The sequence below is a fragment of the Onychomys torridus genome, chromosome 17 (genome assembly GCF_903995425.1).
Source record: "Onychomys torridus chromosome 17, mOncTor1.1, whole genome shotgun sequence".
NCBI classification, from domain to species: Eukaryota; Metazoa; Chordata; class Mammalia; order Rodentia; family Cricetidae; genus Onychomys; species Onychomys torridus.
Window position 1 is genome coordinate 16,654,578 of NC_050459.1, and position 27,889 is coordinate 16,682,466.

The 27,889-nt window shown below is 44.6% G+C and overlaps 2 protein-coding genes and 1 pseudogene across 5 annotated transcripts in view; 1 reads left to right on the forward strand and 2 right to left on the reverse strand.

Annotated features, from left to right (window-relative positions):
• Atp7b (ATPase copper transporting beta) overlaps positions 1-18,544 on the reverse strand; it is a 79,513-nt gene extending 60,969 nt beyond the window's left edge. For 2 of the 3 annotated variants that reach the window (XM_036166836.1, XM_036166833.1), the window contains exon 1: positions 18,038-18,544. In XM_036166836.1, coding sequence (XP_036022729.1) covers positions 18,038-18,115 — 78 coding nt within the window. In that variant the 5' untranslated portion in view covers positions 18,116-18,544. The remainder of the gene's footprint in view (positions 1-18,037) is intronic. The other variant, XM_036166835.1, reaches the window with a different exon arrangement.
• LOC118569124 lies at positions 9,707-11,943 on the reverse strand (annotated as a pseudogene).
• Positions 18,545-18,779: 235 nt separating the features above from the next.
• Positions 18,780-27,392, forward strand: Alg11 (ALG11 alpha-1,2-mannosyltransferase). Of its 2 annotated transcripts, none has more exons than XM_036166746.1 (4): positions 18,780-18,823; positions 20,110-20,340; positions 23,357-24,288; positions 26,456-27,392. In XM_036166746.1, exons 1-4 carry the CDS (start codon positions 18,780-18,782, stop codon positions 26,725-26,727), a joined length of 1,479 nt encoding a protein of 492 aa, XP_036022639.1. In that variant the 3' UTR covers positions 26,728-27,392. The 2 variants fall into 2 exon arrangements, with proteins under 2 accessions (XP_036022639.1, XP_036022640.1); XM_036166747.1 differs by having other exon boundaries at positions 26,459-27,392.
• Positions 27,393-27,889: the final 497 nt, after the last annotated feature.

The following is a 27,889-nucleotide window of genomic DNA, read 5'->3' on the forward strand; positions in this document are numbered from 1 at the left end:
CTGGTCTTCAAAGTGTCTTCCTGCACCCATGTATTTTGACTCCCACATGTGCAAACTTTGCTGTTCCCTAAAACAAAATTCACACACACACACACACACACACACACACACACACACACACACACACACACACCCTTTGCTGTCCCAAGCAACTATTTTGCAAGCTGAGAAGCCTGGGCCCCAAAGGCAGATGGGCAGCTCATGTTTCCATGAGTCCCTAGGACAAAAGGGCCCTGTTCGGGGGAGGGACATCTGGCGAAGAAAACATTTCAGCACTCAAAAAGATTACCAGCTCAACCCAGTGGAGCCTCCAAGAAAGACCCTGGGGCGGGCCAGGCCAGCCCTCTAAGGAACAAGAAGAGTCTCAGATTCTATGACAGGACAGGAAGGCAGAATCTGACACTAAGCTGGACACAGAGGCCTGGAAGTTTCCCACACTGAGAATATATGGTCAGTACAAACACCACATTCACCACAGCTACAGGCCCACAGCTCATCCGCCCTGCATGTCAGAACACAGATCAGTATGACTGAAAGCCAACTGTTAAGTGTACACAGAGCATAAGATCCCAAAATTCTTTCTCTGGGGTCTAGCCCTGTAAATCTTGCCTGACCCTCTCGTCTATGTACGCTCGAAAACTTGCCAGATCTAACCCAGGTCCCACATCTAGTGTCCCAGCCTAGTCTGGCCACCTCTACCTACATCACAACCAGTTTCTAGGTTTCTGTCATGACCTGCTCTGCCTATCCCCTAACTCACAAGTTCATTCCATACCACACAAAACCTCTGCACCCAGCCATATCTGACTCCAGACTGGAACTGGGAACTGGGGCATGCGTACTATACATTAACCCAGCCCTATCTGTCCATCTGACTTCATTCCACCTAAGCCATTTCCAACACGCTCACATATGCTCTCTTCTAGGTCCAACATGCTCACATGTGCTCCCTTCTGCCCCAAGCTGCCCTGTCCATATCAGACACAGACTTCTGAGTGATGATCAACAAACAGTGAATGGACAGGCGTGGCGCACTCGGATGTAGAGGTAGACAGATCTCTGTGAGTTCAAGGCCAGCCTGGCCTAATAGTAAGTTCCAGGACAGTCCAGGCTGTCCTGAGATCTGAGATTTTGTCAGAAAGGAGAAGAAGAAAAAGGAAAAGAAAAAAGGACAGGAAAGGGTGGGGGAGAAAGCACAGATAAACAAGAGGCTGATGGAAATGATGAAGACATCCTGGGCTAGAGGAGCAAATGCAATAAAGATCCATAAACATGGAGGAAGACCAGCCAAAATGAAGATGAAACTGGAAAACCTGACTAGAAAACCTAAGGCACAGGTAGAATTGATCAAGAGAAGACAGAACATTAGGACTTGAAGATAAAGTAGACAATCTAGACCAAATAAGCAAGGAATACAAATAAATCATTCAAAAGGGGAAAAAAAAAAAAAAAAGGAAAGGTAAGGAACATAAATAAAATGTGGGACAGCATTTAAAAAAAAACTTTGAATTAGAGGCACAGATGAGGGAAAACAGACATGTAGACCAATGGAAGAAAACCGAAGACTAAAACATAAAGTACACTTAACTTTAGCAATTTAATATTTGACAAAAATGACAAAAGTATATGCTGGAGAAAAAAAAAAAAGCATCTTCAGCAAATGGTGCTGGGAAACCTGGCTGTCCATATGTCCAAGAAATTAGACCCGTATCTATCACCCTGCATGAAAACTAACTCCAAATGGATCAAAGACCTCAATGTGAAACCTGCGACACCAAAACTACTAGAAGAAAACATAGTCAGTATTCTCCAGAACACAGGTGGAGGAAAGGACTTTCTGAAGAGGACTCCATTTGTCTAAGAATTAATGCCACCGGGCGGTGGTGGCGCACACCTTTAATCCCAGCACTCGGGAGGCAGAGGCAGGCGGATCTCTGTGAGTTCCAGGCCAGCCTGGTTTCCAAAGAGAGTTCCAGGACAGCCTGGTTTACAGTGTGAGTTCCAGGAAAGGCGCAAAGCTGCACAGAGAAACCCTGTCTCAGGGGGAAAAAAAAAAAAAGAATTAATGCCAACTGAGCTGGCTTCCTGGAGCCCATTACCTATGGTGGGACACCTTGCTCATTGTAGATGCAGGGAGAGGGGCTTGGCTTTGCTGAATTCCCATGGGAGGCCTTACCCTTTTGGAGGAGTAGGTTGGGGGAGGGGTCTGTGGGAAGGATTGGGGGGGAGAGTGGGAGGAGGCATGAGAGGGGGATCTGTGGTTAGTATGTAAAATGAATAAAAAATTTATTAAATAAAAAATTAAATTAAAAAAAGAGAATTAATGCCAACAGTTGACAAGAAGCTTGTGCACAGCTAAAGAAACAACCAAGCAGGTGAAGAGGCAGCCCACCGAACAGAAGAAATAATGGACAATTGCTGTGGAGAGTGTGGAGAAAGGGAAACGCTCCCTCACTGTCGGTGGGATTGCAAACTGGTAGCCACTCTGAAAACCAGCGTGGAGAACTCTCAAAAAGCTAAAAAGAAATCTACCATACCATACCACCCAGCTATACCACTCCTTGGCGCATGCCCAAAGGACTCACCATCCTGCTCTACAGCTGTGTGCTCGGCCATGTTCATCGCTGCTCCATTCACAATAGCTAGGACACGGAAACAACCTCAATGTCCTTCAGTAGAAGGACTGATCAAGAAACTGTGGTACGTATACACTGTAGAATACTAGAAAAGATGACATTGAATGAGGTAACCCAGACCCAGAACACATGTTCTCTCTCATCGGAGACTCCTAGCCCCCAAATCTTCAGCTGTGAGTTCATATCCTAGAGTAACTGCAGAAACCAGGAAAGTAAAAACAGATCAAAGTTGGGATAGAAGTGTTAGGGAGCGGTAGAGAAGGGAATAGCAGGGCACAGGGATCTGATTGGAGAAATGGAAAGGGGGGGCTCTAATTAGGTAGAAGGGAAGAAGATAGATATAAAAGACCAAGAGGAGGGTAAAAATCACAGTAAGGATGACTAAGAAGTCGTAAAGAATTAGACTTTTAACTACCTTTAAAAGAAAAAAAAAACTATGGTACACATAAGCCTACACTATATACGTAGTGTAAATGAATTTTTTTTTTCCATCCAGGCTGACAATGCTCCCTACAAGACCCAAAGTTTATTTAACAAAACCCCAACACCAGGTATGAGAAACCCTCCTTTGAGCTGTTGGTCTGGGTTGTCCAAGAGACTCCCAAAACATTACAGGCTCTTGTTACTGCCCTTGACAGCCCCCAGAGGTAGAAGGTAAGCCGCTACTGCTGAAGATACCAAGCTTCAGACCCAGAGGCCCCAAAATGGAAACTGATCTGAAAGCTTCCTCCTTGAGGGGTAGCTTTCATGGTACCAGAAGGCATCACGTAAGCTATGAATCACAACAAGACCAGCATGGCAAGATAACCCTTGGGGTACACTAGTGGTATAAATACCTTGGCAGTAACCAATAGTTTTCTAATTGGACTCAACAAAAGAGAAATCATGCCAGTACATAGCCAACTACCCAAGGCTGGTGAAGTCATGGATCTTGAAGGAGAATCTATAACTTCCACTTTTCTAATCCAGTGTAATTCCTAACTACATTCTAAATATTTGTCCTTAGACCCACAGATAAGTATAGTCCTGATTCCTCACCAGAAAACTTCTCTTTGCAACAGATGGAGAACATTACAGAAAAACACAACCAATCAAAATGCCGAGTTGTGAAGCCCAGTCCCAATGGATATATCCACAAAACAACTCCAGCACCTAACGCTCAGAGAATATAGCAAAAGAGAAGGGGAGCAGGGGGACTGTTGTGGTGGCCATCTCATCCCCACTTGTACCCAGGGTACTCTTGAGTAGAAGCAGCAGGAAATATTAGAAGTATAGAGGGGAGAGTAACAGATAGAAAATACAGGATAGCCTCAGGAGGGCCTGGATCCACCTTTAATCCACCAGACCCTGACTGTCTCTGCCAAAGAGTTTTTAAAGGAATGCCAAGGAGTGAAGCAAAAGACTTCCCCCCAGCACAGCCAAGTGCAGACCACCCCAGACACTGCTCTCAGGCCTGTGGTCCAATCACTCTCTTTATGCAGACCTGCTGGGTAAAGGCACTAGGAAACCTAAATGGGCTCCCACAGACTGTAAGAACTGAAGGATTGGGGAGTTTGCTGTGAGATTGCGTCTCTTAGAATGTCCGAAGCTACCCCCATAAAGTCTCAACAACATGAGTGCATAAACATGAGCTGAACAAGAAAAATAACAGACACTCTAAAGTGGATGAAGGGCTGGGAGGAAGCACAGAAGTCCTCAACCCTACATGAAGATCTACGGTCAACTAAAAAATGCTGAGAGCAGGAGGAATAGTCTTCCCCAGAGAAGAGCGCCCCCATTGGTTACGGATACCAAATGGTCAGCCCTGAAAACACATATCCAAATCACATTATGCAGACTGGGCAGAGTGCATTTATATATTTAGGAATATACGTATAAACATATGTGCATGGAACAGTAATGAAAAAAGAAGCTACAAATTTGAAAGAGCTCAAGGAGGGTGATATGGGAGGGTTTGAAGACACAAAAGTATGGTAGATAGTTTTTACGTTATCTTGACTCAATCTATAGTCCTCTGAGATGATGAAACCCCAGTTGAAGAAAAAAAAAAAAATGCCTCTATCAGATTATGCTTAGGCAAGCCTGTAGGGCATTTTTAAAACTGTGATTGATGTGGAAGGGCAAAACCCATTGTGGATGGATGGGGCCACCACATGGCTGGTGATCGTGGGTTATGTCAGCAGCACCCCTTCATGGCCTCTGCCTCAGCTCCTGCCTGCAAGTTCCTGCCCTGACTGACTTCCTGCCCTGACTTTCTTTGAATGATAAACAATGATGTGAAAGTATAAGCAAAATAAACCCTTTCCTCCCCCTACTTGCTTTTGGTCATGGTGTTTTATCACAGCAACAGACAAACACTAAGACAAAAGGGGAAAATGATGTAAGTATATTAAAATCTCAAAAAAAAAAGAAAGGAAGGAAGGAAGGAAGGAAGGAAGGAAGGAAGGAAGGAAGGAAGGAAGAATACTAAAACAAAACATCTCTACCAGAGCATAAGAAACATTTGCCCTTAGAACAGTAGAGGGCAGCATTCGGGGATGAAAATATTCATTGAATCTTCAGGCACCTGGGTGGAGCAAGGCCAGGTCAGAGTTCCCCCACGGTCCCACACCGCTGCACAAGGAAACTTGTGGTTTCCAAGATGGAACAGCTAGCTCAGTCGGACTTTTACACTAGGGTCTGAATAGGAGATGGAAACAAGCCAGCCAACCACAGGCACGCTCACTGGAGAGTGTTCTTAAAGTTCTATTTGGCGAAACAGCCTGGAGTGGAAAAATAACAGTAGTTACATTATAGGAGGACCAGATAGGGCCAAAATGAGAAAAACTTCGACTATCAAAGGAACAGCTTCTATTTCACAGGTCACTGTGTGTACAGTCTCCTCCCTGGCTACTCGCCTCGCCTGGATCCACCTAAACAACTCCAGCCTGCTGTAAATTCCAGCGGGTGCACACAAGTCTGCTGAGTAGTGGTGAGATAAAACTCCCGGTCCAGGCGCTGTCTACGCTCTCAAGCTCCACCAGGAACCTGGAGAGGTCTCTGGTGCCACCTGGAGGCCCAACTACCTCCCAATCCACTCACTCTGCCCACCACAGGACACTCTTCCTTGTTAAGATTCCCTGTCCCAGCCAACAGGCCCTCTTCCTGAAATAACAGGGAAACAACCAAAAAAAAAAAAAAAAAAAAAAAAAAAAAAAACCATGGGCATTCTTAGACTCCACCACCCACCAGATTGCTTTCTTCTCATAGCTCAGAATAACCCATTTGGGCCGCCACAGTCAGCCTCCAGGAGACCCCATACTCCTGGGATTTCTCCTATTCTATTCCACTCTGAGCCCTACATTAGAGCCTTGTAGGCCCCAAAGTGCTAAATGCTGGACTGCCGCCCGAATCCCCTCGTACTCTCTGGCCACTTCCCTTCCCCCAGCTTATCCTATAGATCTCTTCTTCGAATGTATACATCCTTTGCTAATCTGATCCAGTCCCATGGAAATACACCTTTCTTAGTCTGATCAGGCTGTATAACAAAGCACCTCAGGCCGGGTCTTTTGTAAATGACGACAATGGACTTCTCAAAGCATAGGTCAGGAGTCTAAGATCAAGGAGAGCAGATAAAGTGTGTGTTGGGCACTGCTCCCCATTTCGGAGAGGCACATCTTAGTTGCATCATCATATGGCAGAAGAGCTAAGGAAGTCACTCCTTCCAGCCTCTCTTCTAAATTGATAACTTTCTGAGTTTAGACATAATACATCATCCCTCCTTTCCCTTTTCAAGCCTCTTTTATAAGGACACCAATCCCATTAGGTCTGTCCTCCTGAGCTAATTGCTTCCAAAGACCTGACTCCAATACAGGACTCTGGAGAAGACACAAATTCGTTCCCTGGCACACTTAGGAACCCAAATGCCTTGTCGCCATCTCCCTTGGATGTTTACTAAGCTCCACAAAGTTAGCTTTTCCACAACTGAGTTCCCAGGACTCTCCCCTTGCCTGCTCCTTCTGAAGTCTTCGTCAGTAGATGAGATTCCTCCTGGCTATGGCCCAGGATTCACCACTGAGAGAGAAGTATCTCCTCTCAAATCTAGAGGTAAAAGCCCAGCAAGTCCTGTCAGTCTCACCTTCGAAAGACAGCCAGGATCAACCACCTGAGCACTTAAAAAGATAGTTTTATGCTGGGCCGTGGTGGCGCACGCCTTTAAGCCCAGCACTCGGGAGGCAGAGGCAGGCTCTGTGAGTTCGAGGCCAGCCTAGGCTACCAAGCGAGTTCCAGGAAAGGTTCAAAGCTACACAGAGAAACCCTGACTTGAAAAACCAAAAAAAAAAAAGAAAGAAAGAAAGAAAAAATAGTTTTATGTGCACGGGTGTTTTGCTTACTTGTATGTCTGTGGACCACTTACAGGCTTGATCTCCTCAGTAGCCCGAAAAGGATGCCAGATCTCCAGGTACTGGAGTTATGGACCATTGCAGGTGCCGGGCTGAGAATCAAACACAGTTCGTTTGGAAGAACAGCCAGTGTTCTTCACAGCTGAGCCATCCATCTCTCCAGCACGATCCAGCCTGGAGCCAGCCCATCTCACTGGTAGTCTTTCAAAGACTTCTAAAGTGGTCTTGGAAGGGTGTGCCCATCATCCCAGCACTCAGGCAGCAGGAAGACTGCCCTAAGTTCAAGGCTAGCCTGGGCTGCATAGCAAGTACGAGACCAGCAAAGGCAACTAACAGGTCCCTGTCTTAAAAGGCAGAAAAAAGAAAATTTCCTAAGTGACCTCTGGCTTGTCAACAAAAAGTCAGAAGCCCTTTAATAGGAAGGTATTACTCCTCTGAGAGGATTCCAGGCTGTTCCTTACATTCACAAGTAGAACCTAAAATCCTTACAACGACCTGTAAGAAAGCAGACTGCACTCTCCCTGGTCTTGGGGTCTCATACTCCCAGACTAGTCCTTCACTCTGCTGACCATTCTCATGTTTCTGTTCCTTAGAGGGACTTAGAACTACCTGCTTCCTCGGTGTAGAAACTCATCCTACCAACATTTCACATGCAGATCCTCTTTACATCCCCTTAGAGATCCTCACTCACATGTTGCCTCATAAATCAGTTCCCCCAAAACGACTTCATTTAGAGTACACATATTCCCAACTCCCTAGCAACCTTCTCGGCCATAGTTTCCTCCCCCACGGAAGTCAGTCAGCACATGCCACAGTGATTACTGACTTGTTGGCTGTCAGCAAATATATATATGTAGGACTTCAGTTCCACGGGGCAGGAATCCTTTGTCAATTTGTTCTGATGCCTGATGTATTCCTAGTATTCAAACACTGCTGAGCTTAGTTTCCCAACATTTGTTGACTGCATGAATGAACTTCTGTGATTGTAGAGAACTGAAACACTGCTGGTCTTGAGTCAACTCTATTGTCTTGGGTTATCGTTAGCCTTCTTCATAACAATTGCTTGATCTAACATCTCACCTTGTGCCTACCAGGTAAATCCTTTTGGAATGTAGGGACCTGTAAGTTCTCCCAATGGAAGGCTGAGAATATCATGAGACAGCATCTGTGGCGCGGAGTAGATGACTCCCTCCTTTGCTGCCATCCACCTCCCTGGCGTTCCCGTAATGGATTTATAATCCCCACTGTCCTGTCTCTATGCAGGCATTAGGAAACCAGTACCGTGGCGGAGTACGGTATCTAGGGTGTCTGTGTTTCTGGGCCATTGCCGCTCAGACTTGGCCCCAGAATAAACCATCTTGTATCCCTTTTGAAGTGATCATTGAGTTTTGCATCAGCTGATAAAAAAAAATAATAATTCAAAAAAAAATCAAAGGTCTCTGGAAAAAATCCTGATGGCTTAGAACAAATGAAGACACATTTTTTGCAAGGGCAGCGAGTTGGGTTTGGTTCAATATACAAACACTTTTATGATCGAATTTAAGTAGATCTCTGGAATGCCTTCAAGATCATTCTTCCATTGTCTGAAATGTCTGGCTTCCTTCCACCCATGTTAATCTCACCATGGAGTGTTTGCTTGGCTGCACCCCACTGCCTTCGCACCAGCGCCCCATTATTCTTTACTGTGCAGGTAGGCTGAGAATTTTCCACCTCAGTTCTGCTTCCCCTTTCACAACAGTGTCTAGCCTGGGTGCATTCTCTTGTGTTTACTCTGGGAGATCAAGAGAAACCCTGCAGCACTCCATACACTTTGTTTGGTGGTTTTGTTTGTTTGTTTGTTTGTTTTGTTCTGTTTCCACCAAGTATCTAGGCTCACTGCTCTCTGGATCTACTTCCCACAAGCATCAGGCTCTGGCCACAGTTTACCTAGGTTCTTTGCCACACTGTAATAAGGTTGGCCTTCCCTCCAGTTCCCAGTAAGACTCTTACCATGGCTACCTGTCGTCTCATGACAATGGCTCTCTCTGCCCATATTCTTTTTTTTTTTTTTTTTTAAATGTGGAGCTGAGGATCGAACCCAGGGCCTTGCGCCAAGCACTCTACCACTGAACTAAATCCCCAACCCACTCTCTGCTCATATTCTACCAACGCTCCGATCAACCACTCAAATGTCTCCAAGAAGATCCCAGCTTTGTCCACATACTGCTCCCTTCTGAGACCTCACCAGAATCACTCTCAACACTTTGTTTAGAACAATCTATGGTTTTTCTGGCCTGATCTTCCAAACTCTTCCAGCCTCACCCTACTTCCCAATTCCAGGTGTTTGTTACAACACTCTCCTCAACATCTGTCTCTTCGTCTATCTGGGCCACTAACAAAACATTGATTTATAAAGAACAGAATTATGTATCTCAGCATTAAGGAAGGCAAGAAATCCAAGATCAAAGCCATTAGATCAGTCTCTAGTCAGAGTTATGTTTTGTTTTGTTTTTTTCTTGAAACTCATTCATGAGATTTAGTTATTAAAATAACACATTTAGGGAAAAAATCAATACAATGTATACATCATTACTGAAAACTGTTTACCATCATACAAAAAAGGACTTTATTTTGGGAAATCCACCTCTAATTTATGGCAAGTTTTACTTTCAGAACTAAACCCACAGAACACCACATTCTAGTTCACCCCTAAAGACTGGCATGCTGAGCAAGGACTGTTCATATTCTTTGTAGGAGCTCCTTCTTTACACTGTCAGGTGGTACCAGGGCTCCACCTTTTGGAGTGATTTCAGCCACCAAGTCATCCACCGTAACGTGTTCTAGTCCTTTTTCTTTACTTACCTCTTTACAGTGTGCCTTCAACTGATCCTTCCAGCCACACTCTTTGAGGAGCTCTTTCTCCGGTTTCGATTAACTTCGGTTAATTGCTGCCCTCATCTGCGCATCTTTGTTTATCTTGCTAACCACTCTCTTCAGCTGCCCGGACTTACCAGGGTTCCATTTTATTCAAGACGGTGCCTTACTGCTGCACTGTCCTTGGTAGATGGGGCAGAAAGGGAGAGGAGGCAGGGAGCAAACACTTTCCATGAAGACTTTTCACACAGGCACCTGATCCCAATTTCACGAGGACTCAACCCTCACGGCTCAGTCACCTCCTAAAGGCCATGGCCCTTAGTATGGTTGCACTGGGATTATATTTCAACATGAATTTAAGGACATTGAAATAAACACTGGGACCGACGTGCCCTGGCATTCATGAAAGGTAGAGGGAGGAGAGGTTTCAGGACAGTAATGAAGGCAAAAGCAGAGAGCTCAGAAAAGCAGGGTTAGGATTGCTGCCTGCAGTCAGCAGGTACAATGAAGACCGGGAGCAGACCTGCTCATGACGGTAAAACCACAGACTACCGCTACCTGCCAATTCCCCCAAAGGCTTATTACCCAGGGGTAAATCTTCAAGCTGCCATGTCTAGTGAAAAACACTAACCACAATGGTATTATTTGTTTTCTAAATCTTAGACAGTAGCAAAACTAGATAACATACTGTTCTACCCATATACACATGAAACATTTTTGAAACGCAAAAGGCTGAATTACAGGGGCTGCGGATATAGCTCGGTGGTGGAGTATGTGCTTGGTGTACCTGTAGCTCTGCGTTCAAATCCAAAGCAATACAACCTGGGTTCTAACAAACACGAAACAGAGAAAGGCAGTTGCCCGTGGGAGCCCGTTTTCAGGTTCCTCGTGGCTTTACTCTAGAGAGGGTGATTGGACCACAGGCCTGAGCGCAGGTGTCTGAGATGGTCTGCACTTGGCTGTGCTGGGGGGGGGGGGGGGAGCAAAAGACCTATAAATACCCTGGAGCAGAGACAGTTGGGCCTGTTGGAATAGGTTCCAGGCTCTCTCAAGGCTATTCTGTATTTTCTATCTGTTTGTCTCTGCACTATAAATCCTTCTATCTAATATTTCCTGCTGCTCACACTCAAGAAAACTCTGGGGAGCTGTGGGGTTGGTGGGCAGTCACCCCGCAGTTGACCTCTACAGTGGATACTTCTATAGATGGTGCAAAAACAGATGAGGACAGCAGGCTAGGGACACAGACCAGTGGGAGAAACAAAAAAGGGGGAGAAGAAAAAAGGGCAGACATATTACTAGCTAATATTCTTCTTTGGGGGGGGGCTATCCTGGATTGTCAATTTCACTACATCTGCAATCAACTAAAACCCAAGCTGCTGGGTACACCTGTGAGGGATTTTTCCTGATGGGATCACTCGAGGTGGGAAGTCCCACCCTACACCTGGGCCACAGCTTCTGGTGGCAGCCAGAAGACACAGAGGACATGGAAGAAGGAAGTACTTGCTCTTTGCCTGCTTGCCCTCACTCTCGATGACAAGTTCACTCCTTCACTAATATTAGGGCCAACTTCTTCAGGATCCTGGTGTACACTGAAGACCTAAGACACCCAGTCTTGTGGACAGAACAACTCTTGGGTTCTTGAACTTTCCATTGGGAGGCAGCCACGGTGGGAATAGTAGGACCACAGTCTGTAACCCACTCTAATAAATCCTATTTGGGGGGTCGTTCTATCAGTTCTGATTCTCTAGAGAGCCCCGACTGACACAGGGGATAAAAGTGTATGTGTCGTGAATGTGGTGCATGCATGCAAGGGGAGGACACAGGCTGCTTTCCACTGTCACTCTCCACCTTCTCCCTTAAGGCAGGCTCTCTCACTCAAATGGAAGCTAGCCATTTGAGCTAGACTGGCTGGTCAGCCAGGTCCTATTGGTCTGTTTCTGTCCCTACCTCCCACAGTGCTGGGTCAACGGGCAATCGTGTCCATGCTTTCTACGTGGGTGCGGAGATTCAAATTCAGGTCCTCACGCTTGCACGAAGGCTCCTACCCATCAAACCATCTCCTCAGCCCCCATGTTCTTATTCGTAGGCCAAGTGAGGTGCAGAGGCATAACCTACAGCATGACCTTTTATAACTGGATACAGATGTTTGTATGTATTTCATAGCCAACAGACTGACAAAATACTGAGAAAAATGCAGAGTGGTCAGCGAATGAAAACAAGGACATGCAGAGGACTCTTTCTAGCAAGGGAAGTAAGTACAATAGCTACAGGAGGGCATAAGGTGACAGACTTCAGAATAAAAAGCACAATCCACAGCCTCATGGGCAGAGGGAGGTGGAGGTGAAGAGAGGCTAGGTCCTCAAAATTCCAGACAGGTCGAAAGAAGGGTCAAAGGTAGAGCGGGACCTTGAAAAGAAGGCTGAACTGTCCTCACTCTACAGAAAAGGAGAAAAAGTAGTTTGTGTCATGGTGACATGGAGGGGGAGAAAGCAGGAGGAGTGTAAGTTTAAGGCTAGCCTAGGCTACAGGACCTGGCCTCAAAGAAAAAGGAAGGGGTGGGGGTGGGGCGCAAGTTGTAGCTCTAAACAAAACTCAGCAGGGGGAGGGGGTGTGTCGAACCAGGAGGAAAAGTTAAAGGAAGAACACCCAAGGGTACCAATTTCCTTAAAGTAAAAACGGAGGTCACTTGTTGAGAGGGAGAGACAAGGTTGAGCCAAGGGTCTCTCCTACAATGGTGACAGTCTGTAAGGTCATAACCAGACAGATAAAGGGCCAGTCAAAGGCACACCGAGATAAGAAACAAACTGCTAGCAGAAGCAGCTACACAGTTGCCTGACTTTTTGGCACCAGCAAAACTTACATTCTGAAAGGGCAGATTTCACAATTTCTGGTCATCGACCTTGGGGGTTAGCTCTGTGTATAAGCACAAAGCCCTGACTTCCATCTCGCCCTGGTTAGTTTTTATGTCAACTTGACAACAGGCTGGAGACCTTCTGGAAGAGGAAACCTCAATTACAGCAAGCCTGAGGGGCACTTTCTTAAACAATGATTGATGTGGTTGGGCCCATCCCATAGCGGGTGGGAGACCCTGGATGATATGAGAAAGCAAGCCATGATGGGCCAGCCAGTAAGCAGCACCCTCCGTGGCTTCTGCATCGGCTCCTGCCTCCAGGTTCCTGCCCCATTTGAGTTCCTGTCCTGACTGCCCTCAGTGATGGACTGTGATGTGGGACTGTAAACTGAATCAATCCTTCCTCCCCAAGTTGCTTTTTGGTCACGGTTTATCACAACACTAGCCACACCCCTAGCCACACAAAGAAAAACAAAGCCATTCTGTTCTGCTCTATTGCGTCCACCTTTGAACTGCTGTTTTCTTCTGTAATGTAGTCTAAAGAACAAAGGGTTAGGCTGCAGCTAGCACGTATAAGGCCTCCATCCCCAACATCATGACAAACAAACAAACAAACATTAACAGGCATTTTCAGAATTTCACCTGGTAACATTTTTTTTTCTCACTTAGATTGAAAGAAACAACATGGCGCCACTTGACCCAGGATACTTCCTTCATACCTGCCTGTGCTGTGGTTATCAGCGAGCAGCAACCATGTGGCCACGGTGGCCACCCTCTGACTCAAACTGGAACGACTGTCAGTAAAGCATTTAAAACCCGCTACTAAAATCCGGCTTCAGAGTTGGCTCAGCAGTGAAGTGCTCTGGCTGCTCTTCCAGAGGACCCAGATTTGACACCCAGCACCCAGCTGGCAGCTCACAACCCTCTTCAACTCCTGTTCCAGGGGATCCACCACTCCCTTCTGGACACCGGGCACTAACATGGTGCACAGATATATATGCAGGCAAAAATACTCATACACATAAAAATAAATAAAAGAAAGCTGTTTAAAAACAACAACAACAACAACTAAAGCTACAAAGGAAACAATAAAAACAAAATAAAAAGCCAGGCTTGGGAGTGTACACCTGTAATCCAGGCACAGAAGGAACTACATCACCCAGTGGTCACTGCCCCATAGAGAGGCCCCTGAAGAAAAACACAATGGGTGAAATAATGTTATAACTCACTGGTTCTTGAACAACTGAAGAGCACCTTCACAAACTATAGAGAAGGAGGAAGCCCACTGTGGTGACGCATGCCTGCAATTCCAGCACTGGGTAGGAGGATGTTGTAAGTAGAAGGCCAGCCAGCGCTCCATAGCAAGATGCCCATCTCAGGAAAAGAACTATAGTATTAAATACTCTCACTTCCTTCAACATTAGCCATACACTTAAGAGATAACTACAACCTAAATTGCTGTTAGGCCTCTGGAGTAGGGGGTAAACGACCTACTCTGTGCTGGGAAAGCATACATACTGGGGAGGATATGCTTTAAATGCTGGGCCCTGTGTTTAAGCATCTCAGAGTTGCAAAGTTAAGCCAAATCATAGTTCAGTGACACCAGACGGTATGATCAAGTATCATGAAGTCCCAATGACAGTGTGTTTTTGAGGAAGCTGGTCAGGCTGACCTAGGACCAAATACTAAATTTGCTCTTGTTAGCAAGCTTCCTTGAGCTAGCTAGCTCTTTAACTGCTGCCTCAGTTTCCCTTGACAAGGCGTGGATGCCTTTTGCAGTTCTATGCATGCCTGAAGTTAGCACAGATCCCATGGGGCAAGGGCTGGTCACATCAGAGTCTCTAATTCTAGTGAGTGTTACTGTACATGGGGCACCTGAACATCTGAGTGAGCAGCTACACGGCAGGGTCTTGCCCAACTTTAGGATGGGTAGTTCACTACAGCAGTTCACAGGACCTAACAAAGGGCACAGCACAAAAACAGCCTAGTGGGCCGGGTGGTGGTGGCGCATGCCTTTAATCCCAGCACTCGGGAGGCAGAGCCAGATGGATCTCTGTGAGTTCGAGGCCAGCCTGGTCTCCAAAGTGAGTTCCAGGACAGGCTCCAAAGCTACACAGAGAAACCCTGTCTCCAAAAACCAAAAAAACAGCCTAGTGGAGGAGATGCATGCAGCAAGGGGGAGGGGATGGGTTCCCAGAGGTTCCATGCCTTCTGCAGACAGGCCACCCACACACCCAGAATCTTCACAAGGTTTACCTTCTGGAAGCTCCCCAAACTCATCATTTAGGAGTTTTATGAGGTTCCATTTCATAGGTGGGGTTGATAAAAATCATTAGTCATTTGTGACTAAACTAATCTTCAGTTCTTACCTCCTGGGGGGTGGGGGGCTGGGGGGTATGTTCTAACACCTGAACCACATGGCTGGTTTCTCTGGGGACCAGACCCAGTTCCAGTTCTAAAGCCACCTAAAAACACATCAAGGTCTGCTTCTTTTGTTTTTGTTTTTGTTTTTGTTTTTGTTTTTGTTTTTCGAAAAAGGGTTTCTCTGTGTAGTTCTGCGCCTTTCCTGGAACTCACTTTGTAGACCAGGCTGGCCTCTGAACTCACAGAGATCCGCCCGGCTCTGCCTCCTGAGTGCTGGGATTAAAGGCCTGCACCACCACCGCCCAGCAAGGTCTGCTTCTTAACAGACCTCACTGACTTTGACGGGCTCTCCTTGTGAACAATAAAACATGCTCCTATCACTCTCGCTGAAGAAATCCCAAGAGTTTGGCTCCAATCAGGAACCCAGGACAAAGAGCAAATATTCATTTCCTATTATCACACTTCTGCCTAAGAACTTGGGACACTTCCTGGCTTCAGCACAGAACACTTGCCTGAAATGTGAATCACATGGATCTCGATTCCATTGGAACTTCTCCTGGAAGTCTTATCTGATCATCTACTAAAAGACAATCTTCTTTGTCCTTATCCTTCCCCACTCCACTACCTGAGGGGGACCCTACAGGTCAGACTTCAGGGAGTCTAATGCCAGGCAGTTCATTGTCAGCATATTTAAAACACAATTTGGGAAAAGGTTTCCAGGCAACAATCATTTCAATCCAAGTACACAATAAAGCTGAAGGTATGACTACATAGAAACTCCTTTACAACGTACATGTGACCACTAGGGTGGGTTCTAGAGCCAAACAGCCTGGAATCTAATGTGGTCTCTGACTGAGAGAGCATAGAGGTCAGCAGGCCATAAAATACATGTGACATTCCCCTTAAGGGTGGGTTCTACTGAGAGCTAAAGATAGTGGTCTAGGGAAGGAAAAAATTAGGATAATCATTCTGAGGAATTTGGGAGAGGTCTGCCTCTATAAAAGTGAGTGAGGTCTGCCTCCACAGATAGCAAAAAGGTCCTTAGCAATATCCACTCTCAGCTTTCTGGATGGAATGTGTATATATTTTTTTTCCAGATATTTTATTTCATTTTCCCCCTGAGGTGTCACCCCTGCTTCATTAACATTCCTGGTTTTCTTGGTGCTTCTCTGTAAGTAGGTTGTAAACAACCTACCCTGTTGTTTACAATCACCATCCTATCGATTCCCTAAAGGGTCTTAGGTCATAGCTGGATCCTCAGACCTTAGTATTTCTGACACCGTACTCAAAACCTATAAACCTCTATCAAAGGATTCATGAGCCCAAGACCATGGATTTGATTTTCAGCAATAACAGAATAAAGACATGGGGCATGGGATGTGAAAATTAAATGAGAGTGAACACAGAGAAATACAAGGTAACACAACATCTAGCCCATGGTGAGCTCTGTGACTTTGTCTAAAGCTGTTATCGGTGTAATTCACAAGAGGGTGAGGTCAACATGGGCCAGAGCAGTTAACCAACTGCTCCAAGGAGAGGCACAGGTCTTGACTTTCATCTGGTTAGATAAAGACTTTGCTCTCTCCTGGGGACACTGCAAAAGATAGGCGATGTCTCCTCCTCTGCTCTGGCCACCCCTCCCCAGTGTGTGCTCTCTTCAGTCATTAAATGCCGTTTTCACAATGTAAGAATTACGAATAACCTACTCACCACCCCCTCTCTCTGCCCATCCATTAACCTGTTCTCTTTCATTTCTATACACCAGAGTTTAATAAATTTCACTAATGGGACACTCAATAAAACTGCTGGATTAATTCATTTCAGAGACCTGCACAAAAGGAGCAAGTTACTCTCCAGTCCAGTCACCCAGACCTAAAGAAATACTCAAGTATATATATTAAAAATCAAGCATAGGACAAGCTGAATGGTTCTGTGGGTGAAGGAACCTACCACCAAGTCTGATTTCCCCATCTCTCTCTCTCTCTCCCTCATACATACATAAAATAAATAAACGTATTTTTTTATTCAAGTACAAATAAGGCAAGATGACTCACTGGGTAAAGGCACCTACCTGCCTTTAAGCCTGATGACCTGAGTTCAGTCCCCAGGACACACATGGTGGAAAAGAATTACCTCCAGCAAGTTGCCCCTGACCTCCATAACACACACACACACACACACACACACACACACACACACACACACACATTTAAGCGATTCAAGTGCAAAGATCATGTCAACTTTGAAATAGGGAAAGAAAGAAAGCAACCAGTATGACCACCCACAAAGGAATCATCATCAGCATACTATGAGGACACCTATAGCACTTTGTGAAACAGTTTCCAAAATCAAAATACAGTCAACTGAAAAAAAAAAAAAAAAAAAGTTGGAGAATATAAAACGTGATTTCTATTAGGCAAGACAAAATATTTTAAAACAACACACAAACACACAAATCTTCAAGAATTGTTCATATGCCTGAGACCTACAAGTTTCAGTAATATTTGCTTACCGGAGACATATGTGAAGAACTGGAAAACAGACAGATCTGCTTTTCTTGTTAAATATTTCTGTACTGTTTGCATTTTAAGAGATTGCATTAATTAACTACTTGTATTGTTAAAATGAATGGCTTTAAGCTACAGGACTTGAATGTAGACCGTGTAAGAAGCCATACAGATTTCAACTAATCCACCCCCAGGGAACTAGTTTTGAACAACTAGAGCTTTTACACAGCAACCCCACGCTCAGAGCCCAGAAAAGTGCTGGGGTCGAAACGGCTGAACACCAAAGGACCAGAGGCACACTCGATCTAGAGGGCTTTCCTCCCAAACCACCCCTTGAGCTGGGCTCTGGGGGTTACGTGTCCTCAGTCACGAGTCCTGGAGGAACCGAGGACGAAAGCGCTTCAAGCAGGTGTGCACACCCGCGGTCTGGGGAAGGAAACTTACTTTCTGAGTGGCCTCTTTGGCTGGGACCTCCTGCTCAGGGACCGTCCCCACAAACGCCAACTTCTTCCTGGGATCCATCCCGGAGCCCAAAGGTCACCTGGTCAGGGGAGGAAAGAGCGACTTTGCAAGCCGGGGAGAGGAGGCGCGAAGGCGCGCATCTGTGGTTCCTGGGGAACACACGGCTCTGACCTCGGAGCCCCGGTGCTGCGGACTCGGTGCAGCGAGGTCCCGGGTGTGCTGGAGAGGAGATGCAACCCGGGGTCACAGCCGCAGGACGCCCGCTCCTGCGCAGCCCCTCAACACCCCGCGTCCGGCTCCTGCGGCCGCCAGGGACCCGCGGCCACCTCTGAAAGAGTGGACTCTGTCCTGCAAGATCAGCTCGCCGCCCGCCGGGACCTCCCATTGGGTCCCAACCGACCGCTAGTTCCGCGGTGGGGGCGGGGCTGGACGCCCGCGAAGGGGCTTCCAGACTAGGGGCGGCGGGGGGGGCGGGGTCGAGGTCCGGAGAACCCGCTGTCCATCTTAGGCCACGCCCTCCGGCTCCCCACGCCCACCACTCCTGTGGTGCGGCCCAAGTGGGCGGGCCCGTGTGCGCCCCGCCTGCGGGAAGCGGCTATTGGCAGCCCGTAGGAAGGCGTGTAGGCAGGAGGGGCGTGGCCAGCAACGCACGCTTCCTCGGGAGCCAATAGGGTAGAGGAACAGCCAAGCGCTTCCGGGCTGCGAGGTTGGGGGTGGGGGTAAGATGGCGGCGGACACGGGGAGCTGTGGCTTGTTCGCGCTGCTGAGGTGAGGAGCTTGGTGGCCTGAGCTCACGAGGCGTCCCCTCCTTGGTGGAGGTACTTGGGGCAGCCCAGCTCGAGGCTGCAGAAGAGCCTTCTTCGTCATGCCTCAGTTTACCGCAGCTGTTACGCATGCCTCACTCCGGGCTGAGCAGCTGTTTCCTTACCGGTTATTGCCGCTTCTCTCTGCTTCTTGACCATCGGTTGATTTGCTTATTTTTCCTGGTTGATGTTTACATTATAAATATATTTTTGTTTTAAAGATAAATATCGTTTCCTATGTAAAAATTCGGAAATAGAAGTAATCAGTAAGAATGCTAGCCCCCTGGTGATTACCACTGTTGAAATAGTTCTAGATTTCACAAGATGTTCCTGACTTAGGAAGGCCTACCTAAGTTCCTTCAACACCTACGTACTTTTGTTCACGTTGAAAATTTAGAGCTAGCAGCCGGGCGGTGGTGGCACATGCATTTGATCCCAGCACTCAGGAGGCAGAGCCAGGCGGATCTCTGTGAGTTCAAGGCCAGCCTGGGCTACTGAGTGAGTTCCAGGACAGCCAAGGCTACACAGAGAAACCCTGACTCGGATAAAAAAAAAAGAGAGAGAGAGAGAGAGAAAGAAAATTTAGAGCAGTATAATAGCGTTCTGAAGAACAGTGAATACCAGCGTTCTTGCCAAAGTTTGTATTACGTCTTCATTTTTCTACTTTCTGCTTCAAGTTCTGAAGTTATTGTTAAAAATATGAATAGGAGGGTTGGGGATTTAGCTCAGTGGTAGAGCGCTTGCCTCGCAAGTGCAAGGCCCTGGGTTCGATCCTCAGCTCCACATTAAAAAAAAAAATATATATATATATATATATATATATATATATATATATATATATATATATATAGGCTAGTTTGTTCTAGCACATTCTTGTTTCTTCCTCCTATAGAGAATGCCTCCAGCACTGTACTGTGTATGTAATAATGGCTAACTTTCTGCATTATAATGGTGATGAGTAATCCATAACTTGGATTATAGTTACCTTTCTTTAAAGCCTTTTGCTTAAATATGGGTAAATATTGGCTAGGGATTAAATGTTTGCCTGGTATGAGATCCTGAATTCAATCACCATTACTAGAGAGGGCAGGGAAAGTATTAAAAAATAATTGGATATTTTGTTATCAGACTTATAAGCTACAGAAATTCTCTCTGATAAGCTATTAAGCAAATGTGTAAAAGTAAACTTTAATTTGTAGCCTTGTTTTTAAACTGACAACAGATTGATTTTTTACCTTTTGTTTATTTCAGATTTTTTTATTCACTGTTCTTCCCTGGACTAATTATATGTGGAGTTTTGTGTGTATATTTGGTCATTGTCCTTTGGATACTCAGGCGACATCTACAGAGAAAGAAAAAGTCAGTTTCAACCAGCAAAAATGGAAAAGTTCAAACGGTGGTTGCATTTTTTCATCCTTACTGCAATGCGGGCGGTGGAGGAGAGAGGGTTCTATGGTGTGCCTTGAAAGCCCTGCAGAAAAAGTAGGTATGCATCTTTCTTAGCTATATGCTATGTTGCTGCTTGCCTCCTAAGATCATACTGAATTTCAGGTTCAGCACAGTGTTACACAGCGGTCGTTTCACCTTCTCTAGCAGCTAAAGTGGGAAGATCATTTGAGCCCTGGAGTTAACATAAGCCAGCCTGGGCAACATAAGCCAGCCTGGGCAACCTCTCAAAAGGAAAAAAAAAAAGCTAGCTCTTAAAACATGCTCTCATTTCTCAGATAAAAACACTAAGCTACATGAATAAAACCTATATGAGACTAGACCCTTCCACATTCCATCATAGATGCAGAGGGCCTCTGAAGGCCCCACCCATTCCTGAGAAGCTAAAGGCAATTATTGCTTGCTGGAGGTGGGGGAGTTATAGTCCTTTGTGCTGTAGCACAAAGTAAGTTGCCCTTATTTAAGTAAATAACTCTCCACCTGTGCTCACAGAGGCACCCCTAATTAAATGCCCACCCACCAGGATAAGACATGAAGGTAGGAAAAAGATTTTCTAGGAAGAAGAGATCAGTTGGGACAGGGAAGATGACAAGATATAGGGACAAGGGATGCGATCTCTCTGTGTGTATAGTAACATTGTAGAAAATAATTTTATTCATTGATACTTGGTTTTATTGAGGCAGGGTTTTACCATGTAGCTCTGGCTGTCTTGGAACGCATACACTATGTAAACCAGGCTGACCTCAAACCCACAGAGATCTGCCTGCCTTTGCCTCCCAAGTTCTGGGATTAAAAGAATGCACCAATATGTCTGGCTGAAAATAATCTTTTCCAAGTGTCTAAAAATATATAAATCTCTGGGGTTTGTATGAAACCTCTCCAGTAGAGACCATAGCCCCAAATCCCCTTAGAAGAACATCCCAAATTATCTTTAATGCCGTAACCTCTTCCTTAGTTGGCATGCTTTTTAACTGAGAAAGATTTACAGTCTTTACAAGAAAATGAAATAAATAAGTATATAGTTTAGGGGAGCATTTGTGTGTACATGTGTGCTCATTCATATGAAGGCCCAGAATTGATGTTGCGTGTCGTACTCAGTTGCTCTCCACTTTTTATTGAGGTAGCATCTCTATCTGAACCTAGACCTCAGGATTCCTGCCAATCGTCTTGTCTCTGCCTTCCAGAGAGCTGGGATTACTCATGGTTACCACTTGTATGTGGGTTCAGGGTTTGCAAACACTGGTCCTCACACTTGTGTGGCATGTGCTTTATCCACTGAGCCATCTCCTTGGCCCAAGTCTATAGTTTTAATATTATATTTTAATCAGGATATAATTTATGTATTATGTATGTATGTTACTTATAATGTGTTAAGAGAATTTGTTACATTAGAATTAGTTAAGTAGCTGAGGAAGTCTGTCTGAAAATTGGGGTACCAAAAAAAGGGAACGATATATTTGTAACTACTTTAAAATAAGGGAATTAATTTTTTTAAGATTTTATTTAGTTATTTTTATTTTATGCTTATTATTACCTGCATGTGTGAAAGTTCACAATATGCATATACTGCCCACAGAGGAGAGGGCATTGGATCCTTATGAGCCACCATGTGGGCACTGGGAACCAAACCCAGGTCATTTGTATGAACAGCAAGTACTCTTAACCACTGAGACATGTCACCAGAACCAGGAATTAAGTGCTTAAAGGAATGTGATTAACTGTCCCCAGCCAGTTACACTTCATCATGTAGATTTACATATTTGGGGGAAGGTAATTATAGATGAGGGGGGAAAATACTAAGTAATGCTAAGAGTGCTTGTTGCTCTTCCAGAGGACCTTAAGTCAATTCCAAGCATCCAAATCAGGTGGTTTATAACTGCCTGTAACTCTAACCCTGAGGGATCTAACGCTTTCTGGTCTCCTAAGTACCTACATACACATGGCATATACTCACACATTCACATACAATACACATAAACAAAAATAAATCTTAAAGAATTGATCATGTCTCAAGACAGCTTTAGTGAATCTTAGTTGTTTTCTGTGTATTTCGTTACTGCTTTATACAAAAACCCATGTACAGTGAGGGTGTGTCGCCTCCTACACTTTGTCATTTTGTTTGTGTCACTAAAGGTTGAACTCAGGACCTTGTGCAGATGGGCAAGTGCACTACAGCTAAGCTACTTAAAATAATTTTTTTAATAATTCCTAAAAGTGAAAACCTCTCATTGATATGTCAGAAATTTCTGTTGGAATTTGTTCTATTTAAAACCCATAGTAGAAGGAATGGCAGATAATTAGAAGACATGATATCTTAGTCTCATCAGATGACTGCAACATAATATCTTCGACTGGATAGTTTATAAACAAGAAAAATGTATTGCTCATAATACCAGAGGTTGGGAAACCCACAATCCAGAGCCCAGGGATGTGACTCACTCGGTAGATAACCACTGCTTACTGAATCTTCATGTTGTGATGGAGTGAACAGACTCCTTTAATCCACTTACACTCCACAGGCTGAGTGTTGCTTAGGGGTAAAGTGTGTATTACACGTGCACAAGGCCCTGAATTCAGTCTTCAGCAGCAAAAAGTCAATTTAAAAAGGCACAGTCCTTGTTAACCTCATTATGCATCCCTTTGCTTTTCATGCCACTTGACTAGAGACTATATTGCAACTGCAGAATTTGCAGGTGATGGTCAAACCACAGCCCATGGTCTCATTTGGAAAATTAAGAGTAAAAACCTCAAGGAAGGGTGAAGTCAGCAGTTTAAATGCAATCAATGAAAAAGGGTAGAAAACATTTAGTATAAAAATAAGCTTGCTCCAGGCAGTGGTGGTATGTGTCTTTAATTCCAGCACTCAGGATGCAGAGCCAGGAGGATCTCTGTGAGTTCGATGCCAGCCTGGTCTACAGAGCAAAATCCAGGACAGGCACCAAAACTACACAGAGAAACCCTGTCTCGGAAGAAAAAAAAAATTGCTTGTGATTATGAGGAAATTGTACCATTTGGCTTCATTTTAACCCAAATTAATAACATTTTGTTTCAGGTATCCTGAAGCAGTTTATGTTGTGTATACTGGTGACATTAATGTCAGTGGTCAGCAGATACTAGAAGGTGCTTTCAGAAGATTTAACATCAAGTTAGTTCACCCAGTGGAGTTTGTTTTCTTAAGGAAACGCTACCTTGTGGAAGATTCTCAGTATCCCCACTTCACATTACTAGGCCAAAGTCTTGGATCCATTCTTCTTGGCTGGGAAGCTCTGATGCAGCGTGTTCCTGATGTTTACATCGATTCAATGGGATATGCTTTCACACTCCCTCTGTTTAAATATGTAGGGGGTTGCCGAGTTGGAAGCTATGTTCATTATCCTACTATCAGCACTGACATGCTCTCTGTAGTGAAGAATCAAAACACTGGATTTAATAATGCAGCTTTCATTAGCAGAAATGCTTTTCTCAGCAAAGCAAAGCTCATCTACTACTGTTTATTTGCTTTTATTTATGGCCTTGTTGGTTCATGCAGTGATGTAGTCATGGTGAATTCTTCTTGGACACTAAACCATATTCTCTCACTGTGGAAAGTTAGGCATTGCACTAACATTGTTTATCCACCTTGTGATGTGCAGACATTTCTGAACATCCCCTTACATGAGAAAAGGGTGACCCCTGGACATTTGCTGGTTTCCATTGGCCAGTTCAGGCCTGAAAAGAATCATGCTTTGCAGATCAAAGCCTTTGCTAAATTGCTAAATGAGAAGGCAGCTGAGTCACGCCCTTCACTTAAACTTGCCCTTATTGGAGGGTGTCGAAACAAAGAGGATGAGCTTCGAGTAAACCAACTGAGAAAACTCTCTGAGAATTTGGGAGTTCAAGAGAATGTGGAATTTAAAATAAACATCTCATTTGATGAATTGAAGAACTACCTGTCTGAAGCAACAATTGGTCTACATACCATGTGGAATGAGCATTTTGGGATTGGTGAGTTTTCTTTCCTTTCAAACAAGTTGTTTGATACTACAAGATATGCATTAAAGTCCTTATCTTAATTACTTTTCTATTGCTGTGACAAATACCATGACCAAGCAACTTATAAAAGAAAAATTGGGAGCTCATGGTTTCAGGATTAGAATCCATATTAGCAGCACAAAGTCCTGGTGGCAGAAAACAACTGAAAGCCTACATCTTGATCACAAATTGGAGTCGAAGAGAGATGCACAGAGAATGGTGTGAATCTTTTGAAATGTCAAAGCCCATCCCCAATGACCTCTCCTCCAGCAAGGCCACACCTCCTAATCCTTCTCAAACAGTTCCACCCCCTGGGAACCACATATTCAAACATATGGGCTTATGGAGAACATTCTCCTTCCAACCACCACAGTTCCTTTGATTGTTCTAGAAGCCTCGACTAAGGCTGTAAGTCACTCTAATAAATCCTTTAATATATGTACTCAGTCTATGAGTTCCGTTCCCTTAGAGAACCATGACTAATACAGAGTGACACAGACAGCAGCAGATGTGGCAGAGATGGCCAGGGGAAAGTCTAAGAGCAAGAGGAGCCTCAGTAAAGAGCCGAGCAGGAGCAGGTGAGCAGACAGAAGAGGGGGGGCTGCAGAGATGGTCGTGGACTGTGCTTCACAGACAACGAACTGGTGGTTAGTGACGAAAAGAAAAGGCTGCACACTGGGGAAAGGAAGAGGCCACCAGTGACCTGGGGAAAGATGAGTGTGAAGAGAACAGGAAGCCCAGGTGACTCCGACGGAGTCTGAGTACAGACAGCATCATTGCGAGGTCTGTTTAGGAAAGGAAATGGAGGAAGAGTGCAACTAGGAAAGGCTGGATAGAGTAATTTGTACCTTTAGGTACATCGTGTGACAGGCAATAACCAGCTTACCCAACTCCACCTTGCTGCTGAGCACAGGCAACTGTATGTTTTGTGAGCAGTAGCACACTCTAGTTCTCTAAGGTTGTTTACACTTTCATCCTCTGATGTTACTGAACCTCTTAAAACTTTACTTTTGGTGTTTTCTTTCTGTCTGATACTTGTTCATCTTTTACCATCTTGGCAATATTGTGTGGTCTTATACCTTGTGTAGTATATTCTTTATTTTTCCTTTGAGACAGGGTCTCACATAGCCCAGCCTGGCCTGGAGCTTGCTGTGTAACTAGGGATGACCTTGAACTCTTCATCTTTCTCCATCTACCTCCCAATGGTATATAGATGTGCACCATCTTATGTTGTTTTTTGGTTTGTTTGTTTGTTTTGTTTTGTGGTGCTAGGGTTCAAACCCAGGGTTTCATGTGTGCTAGACAAGCATTCTACCCACTGAGCTACAGCCTCAGTCTGAATGTATTTCTTTATAGAAGATTTCTATAGACCTCCATCTACTTGTCTGTTTTAATCAAGAATGAAGCAGCATTATTATGACACTTTGTAGACTAAAAGACTTAAAGGCATGGGTGCTGGGAAAGTAACCCACTGAGTGTACTACTCACTGTGTAAGCATTAGGACCTAGGTCAAATCCCCAGCACCCATGAAAAAGGCAAGTGTGGCAGCATGCCTATAATCCCACCACTGGTGGTAGTGGTGGAGAGTCTAATGCAGTGGGTCTCAACCTTCCTAATGCTGCAACCCTTTAATATAGTTCCTCATGTTGTGGTAACCCCCAGCCATAAAATTCTTCTCATTGCTACTTCATAACTGTAATTTTGCTACTGTTAGAAATGGTAAGTATCTATGCTTTCCAATGGTCTTAGGTGACCCCTGTGATATGGTTGTTCAACCTCCATCTCCTAAAAGGAGTTCAACCCACAGGTTAAGAACCGCTGGTCTAATGGATCTTTATTTAGCTCACTGGCTGGACAATCTAGACAAAACAGTGAGCTCCAAAATCAGGGAGTGTCTGGACAATCAGTGGAGAACACTAGAGTAAGCTGAAGTCAACCGCTGGCTTGCACTGGTACCTTCACAGGCATGCACACACAAAAAACCCTTAAGTTGTTTTATTTTGTATCGTGTTAAATAAGCAAATTTCCAGACTTGCACATATTTAATCAAATGTTCCTGGGTCTCATGATTTTTTAAAGTTTGTGTTCATCAAAAACGTAAAGGTCTGTATGTTTAGTTGTTGTTGTTTTCTTTCTCAGGAGTTGTCGAGTGTATGGCAGCTGGCACAATTATCCTTGCTCACAATTCAGGAGGCCCAAAGCTTGACATTGTCATTCCTCATGAAGGACAAATAACTGGATTTCTGGCTGAGAGTGAAGAAGGCTATGCTGAAACCATGGCTCATATTCTTTCTCTGTCTTCAGAAAAGAGACTTCAGATCAGGAAAACTGCTAGAGCGTCTGTAAGCAGATTTTCTGACCAGGAGTTTGAAGTATCATTCCTGTCTTCTGTGGAGAAGTTACTTACGTAATGCCAAATGTGTGCACATTCTAGATATTTTCTACAAAGTGGAGCTGGGGTGTGGGTCAGTGGTAGAGCCTGTGCTCGGTGTGTGCAAGGTCCTGCATTCCATCCCAGCATCCAAAAAGTCAAAGAAAATGCTTCACTTGGAAACACCTTCACATGTAAATATTTTCTAAATTCATTCTCTATTGTAATAAAGGCAGCCTGAGCAATATTCTCAGCATTGTATATGTAGACAAGGTAGTATGTAACAAAATGGCAAAATTACCTAAATGGGAAAAGTAATCTCGTGTACCTTAATGTACAGATTTTACATTAGTATTTGGCCTCAAAATATGAACAATACAAATCTCAAAAAAATTACCAATCAGATTTTTACATACTCGTATTTTAACTTTATCTTTTCCTTTCCTTATTTTAATCCTTGAATGTCCCTGCCTCCACCTCCCAGAATGCTATGATCATAGTAATGCACTAACAAGTCCAGTGTATGCAGTGCTAGGGATGGAACCCAGAGCCTAACGGAGGTTGGACAAGAACTCTGCCAACTGGGCTGCATCCTAAGCCCCAAATCCTGTTTTCAAATCACTGTATTTTAGAAAACATAAAACTTGCTGGGTTTTTCTTTGTTTTATGATGCTAGCAATAAAATGTGGAGACTCGGAGTGTAAAGCAGGAGCAGGGTCATTTGATTCCTAGTACCACAGAACGCACTGAACCAGCCTCAGCCACCACTTCCCTCCAGAGGAAAAGGGTGTGCTGAGAGAAACAGATAGCGGATAATCAGCTGGCACTTTACAGTTTAGTTTTATATTTTGGGGAAAAAAAATGTTTGAGGGGTGGGTTTAGAGTTAGAGATTGAACCTAGAGTCATGCTCATGTACACAAGTGTTCTAACCAGTGAGAGCTTTACCCCAACCCCAGGAGTCCTGGGAAACAACAGCATGAATAACCCTTTTAAGTATACCTAATAATTTTCTTAAAGGAAAAAGAAACTTCAGATAGGCATCTCTAATCCTATTCCAAAGCATCAGTCAAGAGATGGAATGGACTGATTTCTTCATGGGTGTGTACAGACGTTGAAGTCAAAACACAGGCAACAATCTTTCCCACAACTAGGTGTGTGTAGAAGTTGGGTTTTGTTTAGAGACTACCACAGTTTGTTTCTA